We start from the raw sequence: 25,855 nt of genomic DNA, 5'->3' as shown, positions 1-25,855 counted from the left end.
AAATTAACAGGGTTTTTCAAAGAATGGGTACTTAAATGATAATGTATGGTCATTGTTTTTCATTTGTTCCGCTTTAGACAGTTTTTCAGTATTTGAGGTAACACTTGAACAAAATTGTTGCTAACACAAAGTAAGTTTTTTTTTCTTCAGTTTAGTTTATTGTAAAATGATTCTTAAATTCTATTCAGTGTGACATTAAAAAGTCTCCATATGTCTTGAATTTCAATTTACTTTAAGCTGCAGAAACCCTGTGAAGACAGTAGTAAAATAAGTACAGACGTAGCAAAATCATATCATACAGCATGGCTAACACACAGTACAACTGTTATATAAATACTTTAAATTATTATTAAGGTGATTTTTACAAATATCAAGAGTAACATCAGTACTGATTTTTATTTTATTTTATTTTAGTCTGGTGGTCATGCTATAATGTCTGCCTTGATAGAGCTTGACATATCTAGAAACGTGAGTAATTACCGCCCTCCTGTGGTCACTGTAAGGAACTGCATGTACACGTCAAGGTACATATGACTAAATACCAACACTTCTGGTCAATCCTTTCGAAATAAATCCATGAAAAATTAGAATAAAAAATATAACAAGTAAACCCCAAACGAAAGCAATCTAAATATAGCCTCTGATTTCGAACATTTATTATTATTATTATTATTTAGATATTTAGTTACAGTCTTTGTTTGCCACTGGTGTAGTTTCACACCGTGTGAGCACAGTATGGATGTTACATTGTATAATCTAATTTATTAATTTAACACAAATTACATATTGACGCAGCGATTATACTGATTTTAACAGTTTCCCACGAATTTATGCATTGTTGTAGTTCTTCACTGTGGCCACTGGAGGGCAGTGAACACCCATGTTTAGATTGAACAAAACCATAGAATAAATCTCATTGGGCTTTTTGTTTGAAAATGACACGTGTTTCATATCTTTTTTTGAATAACAATTTAATTTATTCCTTGACATTCTTTTACACGACTAACTTCTAACCAGGAAATTAAAATATGAATGTTTATATGTCTAACCTTCGTAAGAATTACGAGGGTTTGTTCGTGATTTATTTTGAAGAGGAAAGCCGGAAGTCTTGTTCTTCTTCGCCTCGCGCTTGACAGCCTTCCTGAGCACCAGCGCAGCGTTTCCTTCACCCAGAGTTTGCCGACAAACTTAAAATACATTTCACTCTGTTTTTATGTCTCTTTATGTCGCATAAATGCCGAAACGTCGGTCCAGAGCTCCGGGTTTCGTTGCCGTCTGCGTCTGCGTTCATTGGTAAGTAAAAAAAAAAAAACGCCTTTATGTTTTTGTTTTACGAAATTGACGCCTCTCCTTCCGATTATTATGGCAGCTGTACCGTTACATTCAGCTAAGACTAACTCAGTTCAGCTGCGGTTTCCTTAAATGTTTCAATTACTTCTCGTGTTGTGACTGGCATTTTTAATTGCTGATAGAGACCTAATGTGGTTTATGACACAGTCGTCAAAACAGCAGGCTGTCGCTGTGTGCAGTTATAGTAACATCCATGCTGCTGACTCGAGTTTTGCTTCCTGCTTTTCAAAACTTCCTCTGCTGGTGTAAAAGAAGCAGAAGGGAAACTCCGCTTAGTCCTGTGACTTAGTCAACTTTTTAAAAATGACTTTATTATGTCGTTACTTGAATACTTGAATGCTGTCATCACGTCACCCTGCTTTTTGTAATATTACTAAACTGTATGAAGGAAATTACACATTTAAATGCCATTTTGCAATTCTTTATTCCTTTAAAATTCGAAAATAAAGAAAGCAGTGGCTTTGCTTTGGGACAATCTCAGTCAATAATTTAAATTTGTAGTTATAATTATTATTATTTGATTCTTGGTAAATATCACACATTTAATTCACGGCTAAAGATACTCTCACAGTCCATATCTTCATCATCATTACTAAAGACTGCAAAATGCAGTTTAGAGCTGATACATTTAGTCATGTTATGAAAAAGCATGGGTAAATTACTTAATGGGCACAGGCTCAGGGGGTCCCCCTGGTCTTCACGTGTTCATTGTCACTCAAATTAACAGGTATCAGGAGACGACTGAAAAAAGCTACAATAGGTGCTAAAATACCATGAAGAGAAGCAAAGGATTTGTAAAAGGCAAAAACAACAACAAAAAACACTACAAAAAGGGCAAAACAACCTAACACTGTAAAAATATATTAACTAAAAAAAACATTATTAAAAAAAGTTCTTTATTGTATTTTTTATTTAGTTTATTCAACTTTTAAAACAATTGCTGCCCAAGTCAAACATTTCACATTGACATTCAGTGGACACAATGTGCACACAGCTCAAAATGTTTTTTTGGCTATTTTTTTTCTAATTAAAAAATTTAAGTCACCTGAACTGAGTTACTGTCCTCAGGTCAAGTTGGTCCAACTTTTTTACTAGTTGAAATCTAAAGTTATTTCGACTCATTACTGTTGTTGTTGGTAGTAAATTAAGTGTTTCTCTCTCTCTGGTAAAATTAGCTCATCTTCTTTACTGCCTTAACTTCCAATTACAGAAACACAATTTTCAAAAATAACTTAAAATTAATAGAGAATATTGATGAGAGAAGACCAAGAAGGTCAGAGGTCATGAATCAGTGTTCCCTAAAAGATAGGTCGCAGATATTACAAATATCAATCTCTTTCATATATTATTGCATATTAATGATGTGTTATTTAAATTACTGGCACCTTGTCTTCTTCGATCTCCCTCTAAAGCAACATGAACATGAAACAGGCTCACAGCAGAGTATTTTATCTGTCCCCCCGCAGCTAGGTGATGGACGGGCAGCAGATCCAGGTGAGCGACGAAGAGCCCATAGTCCTGAGAGAAGAAACCCGGAGGAGGAGAAGAAAGAAGGCCATCACCTCGTCCTCCTGCACCTCCATGGATCAGATCACTGTTGAGTTCGTTCTGCCCACCGTGGCGCGGGGCGGAAACAGCCCTGACACTCTGCTGCTGGAGGTCGCTGGAAACTGGACGGTGGAACAGGTAGTTTACTGATTATTCAGTATGAGTGGAGCTCATAGTGTCTTTGATTGGACATTTTTATGCCTCTGTGCCGGTGATAGCCGCGGCTGGAGGCATCTCGTTTTTTTTTTGGGTTGTCTGTTCATACATATGTCCGTATGTCCATCCCATTCTTATGAACATAATATCTCAAGAGGACCTTGTGGGAATTTCTTCATATTTGGCACAACTTAAGCTTGGACTCAAAGATGAACTAATTTGATTATGATTGTCAAAGATCAAGGTCATCATGACCTTGCGTCCATCTTGTTTGCATAAAAGGGATTTCTCAAGAACAGCTTGAAGAAATTTTATCAAATTTGGCACAGCCATCCACTCTGAATCAAGGTTAAACTGTTTGAATTTGGTGACCCAAGGTCAAGGTCACCGTGACCTCGTCTCTCACATTCTCATGAACGTGGTATGTCCAAAAGGTCTTGAGAGAATTTCTTAAAATTTAGCACAGACATTTACTTGAACACGATGAACTGATTCGATTTTAGTGGTAATGAGTCAAAGGTTACTGTGAACTTACACACGTCTAATTCTCATGAATACAATATATCAAGAATACCTTGAGGGAAGTTTTCAAAATTTAGCACAAACGTTCACTTTGACTTAACGAATGAACTGATTAGAATTTGGTGGTCAAAGGTCAAGATCACTGTCAGTAACAAAACATGTTTTTGGCCATAACTCAAGAATTCATACACTAACTATGACATTTTATACAAATGTCTATCAGAATAAAAATGATGAAGTGATGAAATTTTTTATCCAGAAAGTCAACGGACAGCTTCACTGTGACATTCTAATGTTCTTCAAAAAGACTTTTGATGGCTTTATTTCATTAATGACACTAAATTTTGGTTTCCATCTTGTAACGGCCCTGATCGTAGAGATCTTATCGTATAAAACCGTTTTCTGTTGTTTCACAGGTGAAAGCTCAGGTGTGGCTGAAGGCGGTGACTCTAAATCTCTGTCCTGACTTCTACCATCGCTTTTCTCCCGACCACTGCATCCTGCTCTACCAGAAGAAAGGCAACGTCTGTGAGATCTACGACAAGCACCAAGTCTTCCAGACGCTGGACTGCATCCGTTACTGGAGAGGTACCGAACCAGTGACAGAAAATGTAGTCAGAGTTATTCTGTTGTGATGAAGTCAAACACGTCTGTTGTGTTTTTAAAAGCCCTGAAGAAAGACGTTGGCCGGATCCAGCTGGTTCCCCGTCCGCAGCCCTCAGACGAGTCCCTGCAGTACCAGCGCTACCTAAACTACCTGATCGGCTACGACGTGACTGATGTCAGCAATGTGCACGACGATGAGCTGGAGTTCACTCGTAGGAAGCTGCTGACGCCAAGACGCATCGAGCTGTCTGACCGTGATGCAAAGCTCTACTCCATGGACCCCTGGGTGACCCGCAAACCGCTGCCTGAGCACCTTCTCAGCAAGGTGTGTTGATGGTTGAGTTCAGTTTTTTGATGGTTTGTGTTAAACAGGGTTCTCATAGATCTTTAAAAAGTCTTAAAAGGCACTAAATTCATTAATCTATAAATAAGACCTTAATTGGTATTAAAATGTCTGAAATCTATCTTTCAAAAGTATTTTGTAGTTTAATTATTTAGGGGATGCATTAACACTCAACACTTAAAACATCCAATCATATGAATATGAACAAAAAAAATCCAAGGAATGGACACTTATATGATAACATAAGCTCATTGTTTTTTATGTGTTACACTCGAATTTTTTTTTTTTACAATTTCAGCATTTAATGTAGATAGTCTAACTTTTTTAATTTGACCTCTCAACTGGTGCAAAAATTTGTGCAAAATTTTCCCTAACCCAAGTAATTGATGTCAGTTCATGTTTTATTTTTCTTCAATTTGGGGTTTCGTAAAATTGGTCATAAGAAGTCTGAAAAGTCTTCAATCTAACTTTCCTTAAGCTGCAGAGAAACTGTTAAAACCTTTTGTCTCCAGTCTTTATATTGTAATTGTATGTTTCTTTGTTGTTTTTTCATTCCCTCTTTTCACATTTGCTGTTTACTTTCTCCCTCCTTCAGGTCAGTAACGGTCACATCCTGGTGGTGATCCACATCAGCACAGCCAGCCAGACCATCAAGGTCTCCATTGACGACACGCCAGCGCAGGTAGACAAATGTAGCCGACCACCGTCTATTTCTCTTCTGTTATTGTACCACTTTCTGACAATTAAAAAAAAAAATCTTGTTCAGGTATTGGTGAGCTTTTTCGCCAAGACGGCAAATAAGAGAGTTTTGCTGGGGATTCCTGACAACATGTGTGAAGCAGACTTTGTGCTCCGTGTGTGTGGAAGGTATGTCAAAGGCTAAAACACACCATAGCTACGTATATTTGTAATCAAGTTTAAAACAAAAGAAATTATGTCAGAGATGTGGTTTTCAGCAGGTGATCGTGAGTATTTTCTGTTTTGCGATTTACAAAAGTGAGTTTTTGGCTGTCTGCTTTAACAGGGAGGAGTATCTTTATGGAGATAAGCCGCTGCAGAACTTCAACTGGATCCGTCAGTGTCTGAAGAACGGGAGGAAATCCACCTGGTTCTGGAGAAGCCACCTGATACAGACCTAGATCTGGTTCAGAAGGAGGACTGGGCACAAGTGGATGACTGCACCGGAGTCGCAGGTAACCAGTTAGATTAAGTGTACTGTGTTGTTTGTGTATTTGATGACGTATAGCCAACCTGGTACATGAAAGCACAGTCCACACTTGGCAGAGATAATAATTGCCCTCCTAAATGTTCTTTGTCAGGTACACATGAGCAGTTGACCATCGATGAGAAGGACCATGAACGAGTCTTCACTGTTTCTATGTGGGACTGTAACAGGAAGTTCAGAGTGAAGGTGCTGGGTATTGACATCCCATCGCTCCCCAAAATCCCAGAGTTTATTGTCTTCATAGAAGCCAGCATCTTCCACGGCCAGCAGCTTTTAGCTCAGGTAAGCGGTAAAAGCACACAAAAGAAAAAACATCTGATGATGGCAGCCATGAAATGCTTTGATTTCAGGGCAGCTAAATTGTTTTAGGGGTGGTGTTTGAAACTGACCATGTTTCACTTTATAGATGCTTGGTTGTCAAGATCGGATCAGATCAAATTGGCTAGTGCTTGACTAATGAAAGTACAGGTGTAAATCATATCTCGAAACAATCTGAATACAAAACTTAGTTTAATGCAAAGTATGAAGGGGGTAATTTTTTAATGAATTGCGTTTCCTCTGACTGCCTCACATTGAAAGCCATTTATTGGTCATCTATTGGTTTGTGATCAGCTGTTTTGAGGCAATGGATTCGGCATTTTGGCTGTTGCCATCTTGTTTTTTTGGGAGCCAGAGGTGACCGTATTTGGATGAGAGGGGGAGAGCTGTGGAGGGGTGAATCTAACACAGACTGTGGCATTGGCTTGCAGAAAGCTTGTCACTCAAGCAGCCCCAGCTTTATATATGCACAACTTTGGGCCCTACTGAAATGTAAACATGAGTTATGTGAAAAAAATTCACCCCCTTCGCGGGGTGAATTCGCAACCTTGAAAGACTTAGGTTTTTGCGAAAACAATCAATAATAAACAAATCAATAATACTGGCATTCATCGTATAAGTGGCAAATAATTTCATTTTCATAATTACAAAACAGATTTTTCATCAATATCGTCTGTGATTCCTGGGAGCATCTGGTTTACAAGATGAATCAAATGTATCATTTGAAATGAGACTTCTCAAACCCTTTAACAGTCACAGTAAGAAATGCTGTTTCAAAAAATTATACGACATTATAGACCATAGAGTATGTTAACAAAATGCATCCATTTATTCAGAAAAAAAACAACATTTTCTTTGTATAATGTGTTTAAAAAGAGCAAAAGTGGTTGTAATATAATAGAATTCTGGGTTAAAAGTAACATCATATAATAAACATCTAATAATAAATAGGAAAAAATAAGTAGGTGCAAATAAAAATAAATCCAGTCGAAAAAAAATTGTGATTGCAATATAATATAATGAAAATCAAAAAAATACAATTCACTCAATACAGTAAACAAATGAACAACCAAACAAAAAATAAAAAAAATTCATTTAAGTACTGAGTATCAAAAACAATGATAATATATGGTATAAAAAAACCCATAATAAGTTCAGTATGAAAAATAGAACTGAATACAATTACAGTATGATTATATAATAACAAAATCTAAAACCTCCAGTCCAGGTTAATGGGCAGGGCTGATGTGCCGTGACATCACAAATGATGTCATCAGTCCAGGTTAATGGGTAAGACTTATGTGCCGTGACATCATGAATGATGTCATCAGTCAAGGCTGTATGGCAGGGATTATGCCTTGTGACATGACGAATGATGTCACCATCTGTTTCAGAGAGTTTATGAATAGAACCCCTGGTCTGCGTTCAGATCATCGTTCCCTCCAGTCTCTGGAGGGAGTGTTGCTGGACTGCTCTGATGCCCGGGGCCCAGCCGCTGGCAGCGCCTTGCTTCATGCTACATGTTGCGGGCCAGCTGTTTCGCGTAGGGCTCGGACAAGCCAGAAGTGTCCCGAGCCCGCAGCGCAAGCGCGAAAACTGACTGAGACTGCTCCAGGCTGACTCTGTGGGGACCAGAGAACCAAGCGGGTGGGTGGGTGGCAAAGACACAAACAAAACACATCAGTCCATCATGGACGGTTGCATAGTGGACGTCGGAGGACCTGTTTCCATCCAGCCATTAGCCGAAAATCAACTGCAATGTATCAACAGCCGGTGACGAAGACTGACGGAGGTTAAACTGAGTCACTTAATGATACCTTCAAGCTCCATTCAGTTAAAATGAGCACTAAGTGAAAGTCAAGTTCTCATGATGTGTTCACTGCGACCCTGTAAGATTTAGGTTTTGGCGAAAACAGTCAATAATAAACAAATCAATAATACTGGCATTCATCGTATAAGTGGCAAATAATTTCATTTTCATAATTACAAAACAGATTTTTCATCAATATCGTCTGTGATTCCTGGGAGCATCTGATTTACAAGATGAATCAAATGTATCATTTGAAATGAGACTTCTCAAACCCTTTAACAGTCACAGTAAGAAATGCTGTTTCAAAAAATTATACGATATAAGAGACCATAGAGTATGTTAACAAAAATGCATCCATTTATTCAGAAAAAAAACAACATTTTCTTTGTATAATGTGTTTAAAAAGAGCAAAAGTGGTTGTAATATAATAGAATTCTGGGGTTAAAAGTAACATAATATAATATACATCTAATAATAAATAAGAAAAAATAAGTAGGTGCAAATAAAAATAAATCCAGTCGAAAAAATTTGTGAGGAATTACAAAAAAAATTGCAATATAATATGATGAAAATCAAAAAACACAATTCACTCAATAAAGTAAACAAATGAACAACCAAACAAAAAATTAAAAATAAAATAAATTCATTTAAGTACTGAGTATCAAAAACAATGATAATATATGGTATAAAAAAACAATAATAATATATAGGTATAAAAAACCAATAATAAGTTCAGTCTAAAAAATAGAACTGAATACAATTACAGTGTGATTATAATAACAAAATCTAAAACCTCCAGTCCAGGTTAATGGGCAAGACTTATGTGCCGTGACATCACAAATGATGTCACCAGTCCAGGTTAATAGGCTAGACTTATGTGCCGTGACATCACAAATGATGTCACCAGTCCAGGTTAATGGCAAGACTTATGTGCCGTGACATCACAAATGATGTCACCAGTCCAGGTTAATAGGCTAGACTTATGTGCCGTGACATCACAAATGATGTCACCAGTCCAGGTTAATGGGTAAGACTTATGTGCCGTGACATCATGAATGATGTCATCAGTCAAGGTTGTATGGCAGGGATTATGCCTTGTGACATGACGAATGATGTCACCATCTGTTTCAGAGAGTTTATGAATAGAACCCCTGGTCTGCGTTCAGATCATCGTTCCCTCCAGTCTCTGGAGGGAGTGTTGCTGGACTGCTCTGATGCCCGGGGCCCAGCCGCTGGCAGCGCCTTGCTTCATGCTACATGTTGCGGGCCAGCTGTTTCGCGTAGGGCTCGGACAAGCCAGAAGTGTCCGAGCCCGCAGCGCAAGCGCGAAACTGACTGAGACTGCTCCAGGCTGACTCTGTGGAGACCAGAGAACCAAGCGGGTGGGTGGGTGGCAAAGACACAAACAAACACATCAGTCATCATGGACGGTTACATAGTGGACGTCGGAGGACCTGTTTCCATCCAGCCATTAGCCGAAAATCAACTGCAATGTATCAACAGCCGGTGACGAAGACTGACGGAGGTTAAACTGAGTCACTTAATGATACCTTCAAGCTCCATTCAGTTAAAATGAGCACTAAGCGAAGTCAAGTTCTCATGATGTGTTCACTGCGACCCTGTAAGATTTAGGTTTTGGCGAAAACAGTCAATAATAAACAAATCAATAATACTGGCATTCATCGTATAAGTGGCAAATAATTTCATTTTCATAATTACAAAACAGATTTTTCATCAGCGTCGTCTGTGAATTTTGGGAGCATCTGGTTTACAAGATAAATCAAATGTATCATTTGAAATGAGACTTCTCAAACCCTTTAACAGTCACAGTAAGAAATGCTGTTTCAAAAAATTATACGACATATAAGAGACCATAGAGTATGTTAACAAAATGCATCCATTTATTCAGAAAAAAAAACAACATTTTCTTTGTATAATGTGTTTAAAAGGAGCAAAAGTGGTTGTAATATAATAGAATTCTGGAGTTAAAAGTAACATAATATAATATACATCTAATAATAAATAAGAAAAAATAAGTAGGTGCAAATAAAAAATAAATCCAGTCGAAAAAATTTGTGAGGAATTACAAAAAAATTGCAATATAATATAATGAAAATCAAAAAATACAATTCACTCAATACAGTAAACAAATGAACAACCAAACAAAAAATAAAAATAAATTCATTTAAGTACTGAGTATCAAAAACAATAATAATATATGGTATAAAAACCCATAATAAGTTCAGTATGAAAAAATAGAACTGAATACAATTACAGTGTGATTATAATAACAAAATCTAAAACCTCCAGTCCAGGTTAATGGGCAAGACTTATGTGCCGTGACATCACAAATGATGTCACCAGTCCAGGTTAATGGGCAGGGCTGATGTGCCATGACATCACAAATGATGTCACCAGTCCAGGTTAATGGGTAAGACTTATGTGCCGTGACATCATGAATGATGTCATCAGTCAAGGTTGTATGGCAGGGATTATGCCTTGTGACATGACGAATGATGTCACCATCTGTTTCAGAGTGTTTATGAATAGAACCCTGGTCTGCGTTCAGATCATCGTTCCCTCCAGTCTCTGGAGGGAGTGTTGCTGGACTGCTCTGATGCCCGGGGCCCAGCCGCTGGCAGCGCCTTGCTTCATGCTACATGTTGCGGGCCAGCTGTTTCGCGTAGGGCTCGGACAAGCCAGAAGTGTCCGAGCCCGCAGCGCAAGCGCGAAACTGACTGAGACTGCTCCAGGCTGACTCTGTGGGGACCAGAGAACCAAGCGGGTGGGGTGGGTGGCAAAGACACAAACAAACACATCAGTCTTCATGGACGGTTGCATAGTGGACGTCGGAGGAGCTGTTTCCATCCAGCCATTAGCCGAAAATCAACTGCAATGTATCAACAGCCGGTGACGAAGACTGACGGAGGTTAAACTGAGTCACTTAATGATACCTTCAAGCTCCATTCAGTTAAAATGAGCACTAAGCGAAGTCAAGTTCTCATGATGTGTTCACTGCGACCCTGTAAGATTTAGGTTTTGGCGAAAACAGTCAATAATAAACAAATCAATAATACTGGCATTCATCGTATAAGTGGCAAATAATTTCATTTTCATAATTACAAAACAGATTTTTCATCAGCGTCGTCTGTGAAATTTTGGGAGCATCTGGTTTACAAGATAAATCAAATGTATCATTTGAAATGAGACTTCTCAAACCCTTTAACAGTCACAGTAAGAAATGCTGTTTCAAAAAATTATACGACATAAGAGACCATAGAGTATGTTAACAAAATGCATCCATTTATTGAGAAAAAAAACAACATTTTCTTTGTATAATGTGTTTAAAAAGAGCAAAAGTGGTTGTAATATAATATAATTCTGGGGTTTAAAAGTAACATCATATAATAAACATCTAATAATAAATAGGAAAAAATAAGTAGGTGCAAATAAAAATAAATCCAGTCGAAAAAATTTGTGAGGAATTACAAAAAAATTGCAATATAATATGATGAAAATCAAAAAATACAATTCACTCAATACAGTAAACAAATGAACAACCAAACAAAAAATTAAAAATAAAATAAATTCATTTAAGTACTGAGTATCAAAAACAATAATAATATATGATATAAAAAAAACCAATAATAAGTTCAGTCTAAAAAAAAGAACTGAATACAATTACAGTGTGATTATAATAACAAAATCTAAAACCTCCAGTCCAGGTAATGGGCAGGGCTGATGTGCCGTGACATCACAAATGATGTCACCAGTCCAGGTTAATGGGCAAGACTTATGTGCCGTGACATCACAAATGATGTCACCAGTCCAGGTTAATGGGCTAGACTTATGTGCCGTGACATCACAAATGATGTCACCAGTCCGGGTTTATGGGTAAGACTTATGTGCCGTGACATCATGAATGATGTCACCAGTCAAGGTTGTATGGCAGGGATTATGCCTTGTGACATGACGAATGATGTCACCATCTGTTTCAGAGAGTTTATGAATAGAAACCCCTGGTCTGCGTTCAGATCATCGTTCCCTCCAGTCTCTGGAGGGAGTGTTGCTGGACTGCTCTGATGCCCGGGGCCCAGCCGCTGGCAGCGCCTTGCTTCATGCTACATGTTGCGGGCCAGCTGTTTCGCGTAGGGCTCGGACAAGCCAGAAGTGTCCGAGCCCGCAGCGCAAGCGCGAAACTGACTGAGACTGCTCCAGGCTGACTCTGTGGAGACCAGAGAACCAAGCGGGTGGGTGGGTGGCAAAGACACAAACAAACACATCAGTCATCATGGACGGTTGCATAGTGGACGTCGGAGGACCTGTTTCCATCCAGCCATTAGCCGAAAATCAACTGCAATGTATCAACAGCCGGTGACGAAGACTGACGGAGGTTAAACTGAGTCACTTAATGATACCTTCAAGCTCCATTCAGTTAAAATGAGCACTAAGTGAAAGTCAAGTTCTCATGATGTGTTCACTGCGACCCTGTAAGATTTAGGTTTTGGTGAAAACAATCAATAATAAACAAATCAATAATACTGGCATTCATCGTATAAGTGGCAAATAATTTCATTTTCATAATTACAAAACAGATTAGTAGGTGCAAATAAAAATAAATCCAGTCGAAAAAATTTGTGAGGAATTACAAAAAAATTGCAATATAATATAATGAAAATCAAAAAACACAATTCACTCAATAAAATAAACAAATGAACAACCAAACAAAAAATAAAAAATAAAATAAATTCATTTAAGTACTGAGTATCAAAAACAATGATAATATATGGTATAAAAAACCAATAATAAGTTAATTCAGAAAAAAAAACAACATTTTCTTTGTATAATGTGTTTATAAAGAGCGAAAGTGGTTGTAATATAATAATAATTATAATAAATAATTCTGGGGTTAAAAGTAACATCATGTAATATACATCTAATAATAAATAAGAAAAAATAAGTAGCTGCAAATAAAAAATAAATCCGTTCAAAAAAATCTGTGAGGAATTACAAAAAATTTGCAATATTATATTGCTGTAGCAAGCCAGCAGTGTCCGAGCCCGCTCCGCAAGCGTAAAACTGACTGAGACTGTGCCCGGCTGACTTTCCGGAGACCAGAGAACCAGGCGGGTGGGCGGGACCCACCCAACACAAATACTCAAAATCAAACAAACAAACAAGAAATCATCACACACGCACATGAGCGTGCACATACATACACATACACAATCCAAAACATTCAAATGACTCATCACAGACCACACAATGAGCGCAAGTATACTGGACATCAGCGGACTTTTTTACACTCAGCTATTTGCCAAAAAGACTTTGCAATACATCCTACCTCCCACCCATTTACACACCGTCCTCATCATCTAACACTGCCACTGAGAGGAGTGTAGACCTATGTGGAGAGACATAAATAAATAAAAAACAATCCATGTTGAAATCGACAGAAAGACAGCTAATTAAATTTACCTCTAAACAGCTGATTACAAACAGCTGACAGGGTTTATATTGAGTTACATCATGAGACGTTCATGCTTTATTCAGTAAAGATGAGCGTTGAATTAAAGTCATTTTCTCATGATGTGCTCAAAGCAACATTGTGAAGTGGTTGTTTTGGCAAAAATCTTCAATAAATAATGAACCAATCAATATTATAGGCATACATCGTATAAGTGGCAAATAGTTTCAATTTCAGAATTACAAAACAGATTTTTCACCAGTATCATCTGTGAATGCTGAGGGCATACGGTCGACAGGATAAATCAAATGTATCATATGAAATGAGACTTCTCTAATGAGATAAAGTTTAGAACAGTAATGCTGGAAAATACGCGGCATTTGCAGTGCTTAACCCTTCCTTTACTCTCTCAGGAGAGGACGTCTTCTAAAACCTTCAATGAAGAAGTGCTGTGGAACAGCTGGTTGGAGTTTAACATAAAGATCAAGGACCTGCCTAAAGGGGCACGACTCAACCTCCAGGTAAACATTTCATTGACAGACAAATGGGATGACTGTATAAATGATTATATGTTGTTGAACTTTGTTGTCAATCTCTAAATATATATTTCTTGGCAAAGACAGATTTTGCTGGCAGGGAAAGAGTTCCTACATGCTGTTGTGGACATTAATCTTTTTTTTTTTAAATTGTTGCTTTTTGGCTCTGCCCTTTTTTCACGCCCAGGTGGTTTGTGGGAAGCAGCCTCTGACACCAAACTCCAAGGGGGCATCCACCTACCAGGACAATACAGCAGGCACAGGCAGCCATGAAGGTGAGGTTTTAATAATGTCTGGTGGTCTACTTTATCATGCTGACAATAGTTACGGTGATGCTGTCATTCCGTCTGTCAGGAAAGACCAAGAACCGTCTTCTGTACTACGTCAACCTGCTGCTGATCGACCACCGCTCCCTGCTGCGCCAGGGCGAGTTTATCCTCCACATGTGGAAAATGCCCGAGAAGAGCGAGGAAAGCAGCAGCAGCATCAACGCAGACAAGCTCACCTCCGCCACCAACCCAGACAAGGCATCTGCCATGGCCATTGCCATCCTGCTGGACAAGTACTGCTACCCCGTGGTGCTGCCCAAGAGTCGAGACGTGGGCCGGGACGTCGGGGCTGGGAGCGAGGAGGCTGAGGGAGGGGAGCGAGGCCAGAGAGAGATGCCCAACCACCTGAAGAAACAGTTTGCGGCTATCGTGGCTACTGACCCCCTACATCCACTCAGTCCGGAGGACAAAGAGCTGCTGTGGCACTTCAGGCATGAGTGTATGCGTGACCCCAGGTAATCATTTTAATGTATTCCCAAAAAAAATGGACATCAAAGTGTCAAGTTTTGCTGTTTTTATGCCTCCCTGTTGCCAATAGCTGTGGCTGGAAACGTCATGTTGTTGGGGTTTCCCTCTGTCCCATTCTCATGAATGAGATATCTGAAGAATGCCTTGAGGGAATTTCTTCAGATTTAGTACAAACAATCACTTGGACTTGAGGATGAACGAATTAAATTTTGGTGATCAAAGGTCAAGGTCACAGTGACCTCATCTGTCTCATTCTTGTGAAGGCAGTATGTTAAAATCACATTTAGGGATTTTCGCCATGAACTTATGGTCACTTTAAGTCACTGTGAACTTGCACCTGTCTCATTCTTGTAAACGCGATATCTTAAGAATGCCTTGAAGTACTTTATTTAAATTTGGCACAGACATTCACTTTGACTCTAGGATGAACTGATTCGATTTTGGTGGTCATGGGTCAAAGGTCAAGTTCACTTAAATCTCATCCTTGTGAATATGATCATGATGAACTGATTTTGTTTGTCAAAGGTCAAGGTCCCTGTGAACTTCCATTATTGTAAACGCAATATCTCAAGGACACCTTGAGGGAGTTTTTTCCCAAATTTGGCTCAAATGTCCACACGGACATGGATCAAAGGTCAGGGTCACTTATGATAAAGATTTCACACAGTCGTCTAAAAGGATAAAAATCTGAAGTGATTACGTTTTATATCCAAAAGGTCAAAGATCACCTTCATTGTGACATCAAAATGATCTACAAACACACTTTTCTGACCAAAAAAAAAAAAAAATCTCAGGAACAGAAGGAAAGACATATGGTCAGATATTGTCATTATATAGACTTATGTGTGGAGGCTTCCAACTGCGTGGCAAAAATCCTACTTGATTGCTTTGGATATTTAATTTAGTCTCTTCCTGTGTTCAGAGCCTACCCGAAGCTCCTGGGTTCAGTCAGGTGGGGGAAACAGGAAGATGTTCTGGCAACACACCGCCTATTGGAGCGCAGCAGCGCGTGGGACAGCAGGTAAACGCGCCTTCACACACCAATTTCATGTATCTTTCTTGAAATGGTTCAGCGTCCCTTCACCTCTCGTCATGTGATTCCTGTTCAGTGGTCTGGATGTTGGTCTGGCCATGCAGCTGCTCGACTGTCACTACTCAGATGCTCAGGTTCGCTCAATGGCTGTCAGGAAGCTGGAAACCCTGGAAGATGACGACGTGCTCAGATACCTGCTGCAGCTCGTGCAAGTGAGTTCTTTCTATTTCTATTTTCTTTTTAAGGCTGATGAAGCACTTTTTCCAGTAACTTCCCTGTGCCACCTGATTCACCATTACACTATTTCACAAGCTTGTGGGAACAGTCAGCAGATACATGCTGCGTGTTTGTGTTCTGATGTGTGTCAGTGTTTGACTCTGTGGTCAACTTTGCATGAGGATTATGAAATATGAGCAAAGGGCCCACAAAGGCTCTTTGGTGTGATAGGAAAATGACTCTCACCGTTACAGTAGACTGTTGTCTCTGTTTCCTGTGAACTTCAATGACATGATGGGTCTTTCCAAAATACTTAACACTATATGTATTAATGGCACGCTTTGTACTGTGGAGAAGTACTGCTTCATTTCATTCAGTGTTTCAGATACTGATTTTGATCCGTTCAAAAAGAGTCATAACTTTCTTTGCAAAAGGTGTTACACCAACTCAGAATAGGAGGCACAGGTTTTGTTTTATTTGTTTTAGATAATATGTATTCTATGTTTGAACTAAGTACTTCAAAACCAAACAGAGGAGAATAAAAGAAATTTAATGACACTTCAACAATGATTTAAGTCATTTTAGGTAGTTCAGTTCAATGTCAATCGAGGACTCAGCAGGTAGGGAGGTCATATAATAAATAAAATAAAATAAAATACATTCCACAAGAGTGGATTGGATAGAGCCAAAATAACCCCATTTTAAGATTTTACCAACCTACACATATACCTATATGTCAGATTTCTTATTACAGCAGAAAAAGTGGGACCACCAACACTGGCAAACATTTGATCTCCCACGACAAACTTTAATAGCAGGTATAAACAGGCTCGTGGATATGTAACCACAAGTCTGGGTAGAATAAAATCAGAGATCTGCCTATAAAACACATGATACATATGAGAAAATAATCACTGAAAACGTAAAAGCTTTATAGTACAGCATCATGGAGTTAGACTTTGAAACTGTTTTTCCAGCATTTCTGTGTTCAAGATTTTACAACTTACTCACCACAGCCTACTAACTTGTCATTAGTGATTTTCAGGTCAGATTTTTTTTAGTATCAGCATGCACCCAGCCACGTTTTTAGTGCTAATATACAAAAATATGCATTTATCAAACCACCTGAACCCAACCTGACAAGGACTGTGACAAGGACTGAGCAGCGCAGCGTGTGCATATGTTTAAGACTAACAGAGAGAACGGAAGAGAAGATGGATTATAGCATGCAGTAGTTCTTAATAACTCACTTGGAACACTGCTTTGTCACTTTATGATCTGCCCGCCTGAACGGTTGACAAATTCAGGTCGCCATAATGGACCAAGCAAGACTGTCCTTTAGCGGCCATGCTCCGAACATTTCAAAGCAGAGAATGATGCTTATTTTTCAGGATTTTGAAACTAATTTTACATAGTTGTAGATTTTTTAATCAATCATATTTGGTTAGGTGGCTAATAAAATATTTTTCTGTGCTGTTACAAACTAGGAACATATATTTATTTTTGCTTTACTTAACTTTAATTAGATATTTAATTTTGGATAATAAAGTAATCAAATTTTGAAAAGCACAGAGCCCTAGAGTCTCATAATTTTTTTTAAGATTGCCCAAACAATTAAACTGAATAAGATATCTTGACAAGATAACTATAATGTTCCCACAAGATAATAACTTGCGGGCCCAAGATTTCAAAAAAAAAAGAAAAAGAAAAAAAAGGCCCTTCAGGACTTCAGGACTGTGGATTGTAAATTGTAAATGTAGTGGTTGCATACCTAGTCTAAGATTTCAGTCCCAAAACTGCAGTAAAGTGTCTTTCATTTTCAGGTCATGTGATAATAGTATTAAAGAGACCGTTCTTTACTCCTCTTTCCACCGTCTGTCTGTCGGTCTTCTCCTCTGACCGGTCGAACCGCTCTCGGCTTCTATCAGCAAACATTTGAATTGTAGTCCTGTGTGAGCACAATGAGCTCTGTGTTTTCTCTGCACTTCCTTTAATGACTCCGTCCTCTTTCTGCCTCATCACATTGCAACCTCTGAACTCAGTCTGTTAAAGGGACCCCTTGAGATTTTGTTAAGCACTTTTTTTGGGTGACTTTGTGTGTCCCTGCAGCTTTTCATGTGCTCTCTACTCAGTAAAACATTTACAAAGCTTGTTTTTTGCAGTGACTAAGTTAAATGTGGCTTTGTTTACATCAGCCTGAGCTCCTCTTTTGTTCTGTTGACACACAAGTTGCCCTTTAAATCACAATTTACAAAATGCTTTTATTTGCAGAATATCAACTTTTTAAAAATGAAGTGACCCGTTTATTGACATATTTCCACCACGGGATTTGGAGTGTATTCAGTTATTTTTTTAAAGGGTTTCACATGAAAACAGTAATGGATCGTAGCGTTTTGTGTGTTTTCTGTGTGTGTGTGTGTGTGTGTGTGTGTGTGTGTGTCCCCTGCAGGCGGTCAAGTTTGAGCCGTACCATGACAGCGCCCTGGTCAGGTTCCTGCTGAAGAGAGCTCTGAGGGTAATTACAACCAACAATTATCTTTTTCTAACACCGTCTTACAATTACAAGGTGTGTGTGTGCACGCGTGCGTGTGTGCGTGTATGTGTGTCTGTGGTTTCTGTCTTTCTGCCCATTTATTGTTCTGTCATAGGTTTTTATATTTTCCGATGATGACGTTTCAACATATCAACATGTCAATTCTAACATTTACATTGACTGCTTTTATCATAATCACACAGTAATACTGTCTCTGATCTCCGCCTGATGCTAGGTGCAGAAATTAATTTTAATCGACATTTTCCTCCTGTTTTCTTTTCTCTCCGCAGAGTAAGCGTATCGGTCATTTTCTCTTCTGGTTCCTGCGCAGTGAGATCGCCCAGTCAATGCACTACCAGCAGAGGTATGCTGTCCTGCTGGAGGCTTACCTCAGAGGCTGCGGTGAAGACATGCTGCAGGACTTCAGGAAACAGGTGACACATAAGACATGTCTTTTTCATTACTCCTTGGACAAAATAGTGTGCGTAGATATAAGAAAAAGCACAGTTGAGATTTGCAGTGTGTCTGTTGATCAGCTGTGACATGATGAAGTGATGCTCTGCAGGTGGAGATGACGGAAGCTCTGCAGAAAGTCACTCGTGAGATGAAGGCCATGTCTGCTGACAAGTATGATATCACTGCACAGGGTGAGGAAGAGGAGTGAAACTTTGAAGCTATAAGGGAGCTTCTCAGCAAAGCACTGACATATTCAGTTCCCATAACTTGTCTTGTAGTTTTGAAATACAGACAAACAGTCATTTTTAGTGCAATATCTACATTTTATGATGATTATTTCTCTACAATGTACATTAATTGCTCCTCCTTTAATCCTTAAATTTAGCAGGTAACTCTAGAGAGGATTAAAATAACAAATGTCTCCATGACGTGAAGCTGAAGCTGCATATGTGTGTGTTGTGTGTCTGTCAGTGGTGTTTCAGCTGCGTCAGAAGCTGGAGACTCTGCAGTCATCCGGTCTGCCGGAGAGTTTCAGGGTCCCTTATGATCCTGGACTAAGAGCTGGAGCCCTGTTGGTGAGGAAACACACACACACACATAGACACACACCCACACACTGGCAGTCATCCTGCGTTCCAGTTGAATCCAGCAGACAGCAAGTCGGATATCATTTTAGCGAACAAGAGCAGGATGGTAAAATAAGGTGCGGCAGGCAGAGAATCCAGGTAACAGTGACAGTAAAACAGCTCTTCTGTTTAAAGTGAAAATATTTTAACTTTTACCTCACTCCCTCAAAAGGAGAATACACAGGAGATCTGGACAGTGACTAGAAAAAATACATGAAATAATAAACCCAAAATTATTTAAAATAATTTCCTTTATTCCATTCTTTATAAACAATATGACATTACTATCCCAACACATCGTGCATGTTTTTTTCCTGTTGAATTAAAAAAAGGAAATTATTTCCAACATTATTTTGTTAAGCAAAATGAACAGCTGAACACAAAAGGCACTAACAAAAAAAATGAAATTTTTTGAAAACTTTATTTTTATTTTATTTTATTTGACATTTGACATACCAATGATGATTTTAAAACAACAATATATTGTGCAGCCCTGTGGCAGAAGAGAAAACCATACATACTCACACCCAGGTGTCTGCAAGTAGAAAACCAATAGTAACTAATATATAAAAGGAGTTTTGCAAGTAAATTAAACAATGAAAAGTGGACATGTGAATACCTGTATGACTGAAGTTTTAGATAAATACTGTTCATGCTCATTCAGATCGAGCAGTGTAAAGTGATGGCGTCTAAGAAGAAGCCGCTGTGGCTGCAGTTTAAAAGGGCCGACCCCAGCACTCTGTCCAAAGACCCCATCGGCATCATATTCAAAGACGGAGATGACCTCAGACAGGATATGCTCATCCTGCAGGTGAGCGGCAGCACGGCCTCTAACACAGATGATAGCATGCTATTGCAGAAAGTCTCTCAGAAAGTTGTATCTTTGTTCCCTTCAGATTCTGCTGATCATGGAGTCGATCTGGGAGACTGAATCCCTGGATCTCTGTCTGTTACCGTACGGCTGCATCTCCACTGGAAACAGAATAGGTCCGTGATTTAACTGGACAGATGTTGAAAACAGAGGGGTTTCTATGACAGTCACTCATTTGATTTATCCCTTTGTTTTGTCTTGTAGGCATGATAGAGATTGTGAAGGACGCCACCACCATAGCTAACATCCAGCAGAGCGTTGTTGGAAGCACCGGAGCTTTTAAAGATGAAATCCTTTATCAGTGGCTGCGGGACAAGTGTGTCAGCGAGGACAAGGTACACACCACGAGCAGCTCTCATGACATTCAGCACAGCAGATGACAGGCAAATAATAATTTGGTTAAATATATTGACTATAGAATAGAGACACTCGCTCTCTAATCCATCCATCTAGTTACGAAGCACTCTTGTCTCCAGCTGCTGCCCTATTTGTCAGACATTAAAGGAAGTGGCAGTGCGACAGACAGGAAGGAAGCCACCCTCGGGTTTTCCTGTCATCACAAAAGTCACACACGCCACTTTTAGCTGTGACACCTGCACCTCCAGTGGCAAAACAGGGGTGCAAACTTGTCACCTTTTTGAAAAATTGTCGTTTTTCAAGCCAAAATAGATTCCTTTTTACATTTTGTTTGGATCCATGAATTTTTTTAATTTTGTGTTGGTGTGTCAGGATCTCGGGTTTGAGATTATAGTTGTTTTGATTTAGTGAATACCATCCATTGCTATTTGGATGTGTAACGTTAGGTGTTGAACATTATTTCCAGAGAGTCTAACATTATCAAGCATACGTGTTATTCCAAATTCCACTTAGTCCCAAAGGGCTAATGTCAGTATAACGTTACTGACATTAGCCCTTTGGGACTGCTCGTTTGATTATCTTAATGTTACCATTTTGCCAGTGACAACATAAATTGAGCTCCTGAGCCAAAGTGATTCCTAACTTACCATTAATGTAAGCTGTTGAGGAACAGCATGGCTTAAACAATTTGCACATGGATTTATTTTGGAACATGAGAATATTTCACACATTTAGCTGAGATGCACCTGCATTACTTACAATGTAGTTAAATTAAAGGCTTGTTACAGCAGCCTAATTATGTCGCTCAAGAACTGCAAATACCAAGTTCACTAAAAACGACAAAACCTAAACTAAAATGACCTGGTGGCAGTTTTTCTTTTAAATGTAGTGATTGTGAAGTCAATTAATAAAAGTCATATCAAAGTTCTATCTTTTAATTGACCAAATAGCAGTTAGAAAGTGCTGCAAAAACCACCAGTTATTGCAACATCTTTTAGTTTTAATGAAAATAGAATAGTGATAACACACAGTTGCAGTTTTTTGTCTATTTCATCATAGCACAGTATTTACATTACACCTACAGTGAAAGATTTCATCCAAGAGGTCAATTTAACACTTTGGCACACATTTCAATGCCTTAATCAGTGACACATTGGTTGAATCTGACATTTGAAGGCAGAAACTTTCTGCTGTAAAGCCTACGAATCAAACCTCAAGGTCCAGTTATTTTCATATGTAGAAGTAAATGATGGCACTGCTTTTCTCTCTCTGTCTGTAGTTCCAGCAGGCTGTGGAGAAGTTCCTGTACTCTTGTGGTGGCTACTGTGTGGCTACCTACGTTTTGGGTATTGGGGATCGCCACAATGACAACATCATGATCACTGAATCTGGTAAAGACATCTTCTGTCTGTACTTTCGTCTCACTGAAGGACACACCGAAAATATGTCCGTAGTGCAGGGACACAACACAGCCTGGAGTGTTTTCAATAAAGCCGCAATTTTTAAGTTTTGTTAAGCAAGTTTAACACTTAAAAATCCTCTTTAAACAGCATTGAAAAATTAATAAGAACAACTTAACTGAGTAATAAACTTAAAACTTTGCCATAATTATTAACGCAAGTTTTTAAGTTGCTTGCTCTTAGAATAATATATACTATAATAAATTTAACATTTTTTCCCACATGGAATTCCAAAATGTTAATAATTATATATTATTCTAAGAGCAAGCAACTTAAAAACTTGCGTTAATAATTATGGCAAAGTTTTAAGTTTATTACTCATCTATAATTTGGTTTACTTTTTGTTTTGCTATAAGGCTATAAATAGACTGGACTGGGCTTTAATCTCAGTTTCTGTATTGAACTAACAAAACGCATTTTGCTGTCACGACTTTGAGATGAAATGCTATAATTAAACTGCTTTGGTCTGTTTTCTAATTTTGAGATTTTTTTTTGCATTTATTGACACACATCTGTTGTGGCCTTATATATCCATATATGTAAATGAAACATGGAGTTTCAGAGATACTGAAAACAAAATCTCCGTTGTGTTCCTGCAGGGAATCTCTTCCACATTGACTTCGGTCACATCCTGGGGAATTACAAGAGTTTCATGGGAATCAGTAAGGAGTGGGTTCCCTTTGTGCTCACGCCAGACTTCCTGTATGTCATGGGAACATCGGGAAAGAAAAGTAGCCCCAACTTCCAGAAATTCCAGGTGCAGTAAACGGGATTTTTTTTTTCTTCTTCATGTTAATACACACAATGCACCTCACGTAGAGCGGGAGTTCTTTTCCTCCACGTGACATCCATCTGTCACTCTTTAAATATTGAAAAGGTCAGAGAGGTTGGACTATAGAGAGATTTATTGGCAGAAATCAGCAAGTGAACTAGTCTAGAGAATAAGAAGTGAAATCAGCTGAGCACAGACACTTATGCGAGGACGTGACCTCAGTTATGTCAAATGTCAAATCCTGTGTTTGTCTGTATGGACAGTATGGATGTATTGCACCTGCTTTATCTCTGTCTCAGGACGTGTGTGTGAAGGCCTACCTCGCTCTTCGGCACCACACCAACCTGCTCATCATCCTCTTTTCCATGATGCTGATGACCGGTACGATTTCCTTCCTTATACATCGCAAAGTTTTTTTTATGTTTTGTGCCTTTTCACAGGAAAAAAACAATTTGTTAGCATTATTTCTGCCAGCGTACTGTAAATGTGTTCGACTCACTTGTCCAGCTGGAGGACAGGAGTGTTGTTGAAAATACAATTTTTGACTTTAGTTATGACTTTCATTTCAAGTCAGTGCGACTTTTTTGTATTTGTCTATCAGCTAACAACTGCAGTCAGTTGTAATTCTGAGCAATTGAATGATAAAACAATCAAAAGATACTGATAAATGTTCAAACTTGTGTCTAAAAAGTGAGACTCATATTTTCTGACCATCAACAGGCATGCCGCAGCTGACCAGTAAGGAGGATATCGAGTACATCCGTGAGGCGCTGACTGTCGGCCGCAGCGAGGACGAGGCGCAGCGCCACCTGCTGGACCAGATCGAGATCTGCAGGGAAAAAGGCTGGATGGTTCAGATCAACTGGTTTGTTCACCTGGTGCTGGGGATCAAACAGGGGGTGGAGAAACGGTCCACTTAGGACTCTGTTTGCACGAGTTTTCTTCTTAGAACTTTTCATTAAGGCAAATCTTTTGTTTTTATTCGATGTAAATAAGAGTCCTACAAGATGGTTCTACTTAAGAATGAAAAGTCCTAAAAGCTATAAAAGTGATTGCACAAAATAATTTTTTAAGATTTTTAATCATACACCACGGGTCATCTCAAATATAAAGACACTTTAAAAGGAAGAATAATGAAAGTAAGGTGAATGAATAGCTTTGATGGGTGATGTGATAATCCTGTTAGTATTCAGTCATTTTATCTACAGAGAAAGGCTTGATGAAAAGAAAAGTAAAACTGCGACGTGACTGAGTTGAAAACGCGACACAGCATCCCTGCAGACGTGGCACCAAGATGCATGAATGCTAAATTAAGTCTAATAAATTATATTCTATGGTGAGGAGACCAAGAGCAGAAAAATATATCTCACAGGAGTGACTGTGTTCATTGCACTGCTTAGACCAAGTCAAACTTTCAACTCAATTAAATTAAGAGGATTTTTTCAGCATCACTATGACAGTCATAAGTTTTTGCCTTTAACCCCTTAAAACCCGAACAGATTAGCTTGATTTCTTTAAAAAAAAAATACATGGAAAGAAGGCAAAGAGCAACTTAAGAAAACATTCTAAAAAATGAGCAAGAAATTCTCTTAAAGCACAAAAAAAGAAAAACAAAACAGAAAGTTGCATTAAAAATAAAATAGACAAGAAAATGATGTGAAAAAAGTGCAAAAAAAAGTTAAATAATTCTGTAAGATCATTTTAAAAATGCAACCATGATAATTATAAAAATAGTTTTTCATTAACCTTTTTTCTTTTCTCCCTAGACATTTTCCATTTCTTTTTTAAATGTAATCATCTAAATCTACCAAATTCTTGCAAATTGTGGAACATTTCTCACCAAGTTGCTCATTGCCCTTTTTTGGAGAAATTTATCCAATTTGCTCACGGCTCAAAAAATTAAATTACCTATTTGTGTGAAAGCAACAAAAGAAAATTGATGTAAATCCAGGTTTCAAAGGGTTAAACCTGTAATTTCTTGCACAACTTCTGTGGAAATAGAAAACAGGTTCTCAGATGTAAAAGTCTACAATCTGCTCAGCCAGTTAAAACAGTGAACAGGTTAAATAAAAAAAACTTTAAAAAAAAAAAATTAAAAAAAAAACACATGACAGGAATTGGATTGCCACCCCCTCTATTTTTATACATTTACAATGTCAATCTACTTCCTCTTTCTAATTGTCTCGTTCAAAGTTATTTCCTGCTGAGGAAACACAGTTCTCTCTCATTTCCTTCTCATTGTTTTAATGTAAAAACACGTCACTCTGCTTATTGAGCTCTCACTGAAGTTTTTCTGCACTGCCCTTCCAGCACAAGAGGAGCTGTAACATTGAATATGAAAGAATCAGTCTGTTAATAGTTAGCAAAATATTTAACATTAGAAACATTTTGTGTCACTGAAAAATATGCAAATCATTATTGAAAGAAATCTCCTGGTCAGAGATAGAAAATAATGTAATATTAATGAAGTGGTCAAGGCGAGAGTTTTATTATTTATATTATTTGCACTGATCATTAAGAAATACTTAACTTAGATGTCTTAAAAACTTGGTGCTCATGAAATTTAAATTCCAAAAACACACATTGAAAGTCATACTCGATTTTGTTAATTTATTATGGCCTGTTGGTGACATGTAGCACGTGCTGGTCCGTGCTGTAGTCACTTCTTAAAGGATGGTAGAACATGTATGTGATGTTTTATGTTGATTACCTAATTATCTGCAGTGTTGGGCAGGTTACTTTTGAAATTTTATAGGTTGCAGTTCACTATAAAAAAGTAATAGGTAATTCATGTATTCAATTCAAATTTAACTCATTTAATTTGATTACTTTTTAACTTTCTAGCAAATGTTT

General features: G+C 38.3%; 1 protein-coding gene across 1 annotated transcript; it reads left to right on the top strand.

Moving 5' to 3' along the window:
- The first annotated feature begins 1,146 nt into the window (after nucleotides 1-1,146).
- On the top strand, nucleotides 1,147-24,064 carry LOC121961518 (phosphatidylinositol 4,5-bisphosphate 3-kinase catalytic subunit gamma isoform-like). The gene is given in 25 exon segments (XM_042511539.1): nucleotides 1,147-1,293; nucleotides 2,817-3,036; nucleotides 3,993-4,164; nucleotides 4,245-4,507; nucleotides 5,121-5,207; nucleotides 5,292-5,392; nucleotides 5,550-5,617; nucleotides 5,620-5,718; nucleotides 5,845-6,032; nucleotides 13,759-13,866; nucleotides 14,069-14,156; nucleotides 14,236-14,665; nucleotides 15,601-15,699; nucleotides 15,788-15,923; nucleotides 18,377-18,442; nucleotides 18,751-18,894; nucleotides 19,026-19,107; nucleotides 19,388-19,491; nucleotides 20,207-20,353; nucleotides 20,439-20,529; nucleotides 20,618-20,748; nucleotides 22,050-22,161; nucleotides 22,830-22,987; nucleotides 23,302-23,383; nucleotides 23,723-24,064. Coding segments are annotated over 24 exon segments (3,369 nt in total). The 5' UTR covers nucleotides 1,147-1,293; nucleotides 2,817-2,823; the 3' UTR covers nucleotides 23,923-24,064.
- The last annotated feature ends 1,791 nt before the right edge of the window (nucleotides 24,065-25,855 follow it).

The sequence above is a fragment of the Plectropomus leopardus genome, chromosome 22 (genome assembly GCF_008729295.1).
Source record: "Plectropomus leopardus isolate mb chromosome 22, YSFRI_Pleo_2.0, whole genome shotgun sequence".
NCBI classification, from domain to species: Eukaryota; Metazoa; Chordata; class Actinopteri; order Perciformes; family Serranidae; genus Plectropomus; species Plectropomus leopardus.
This window is presented reverse-complemented; position numbering and strand designations above follow the sequence as displayed.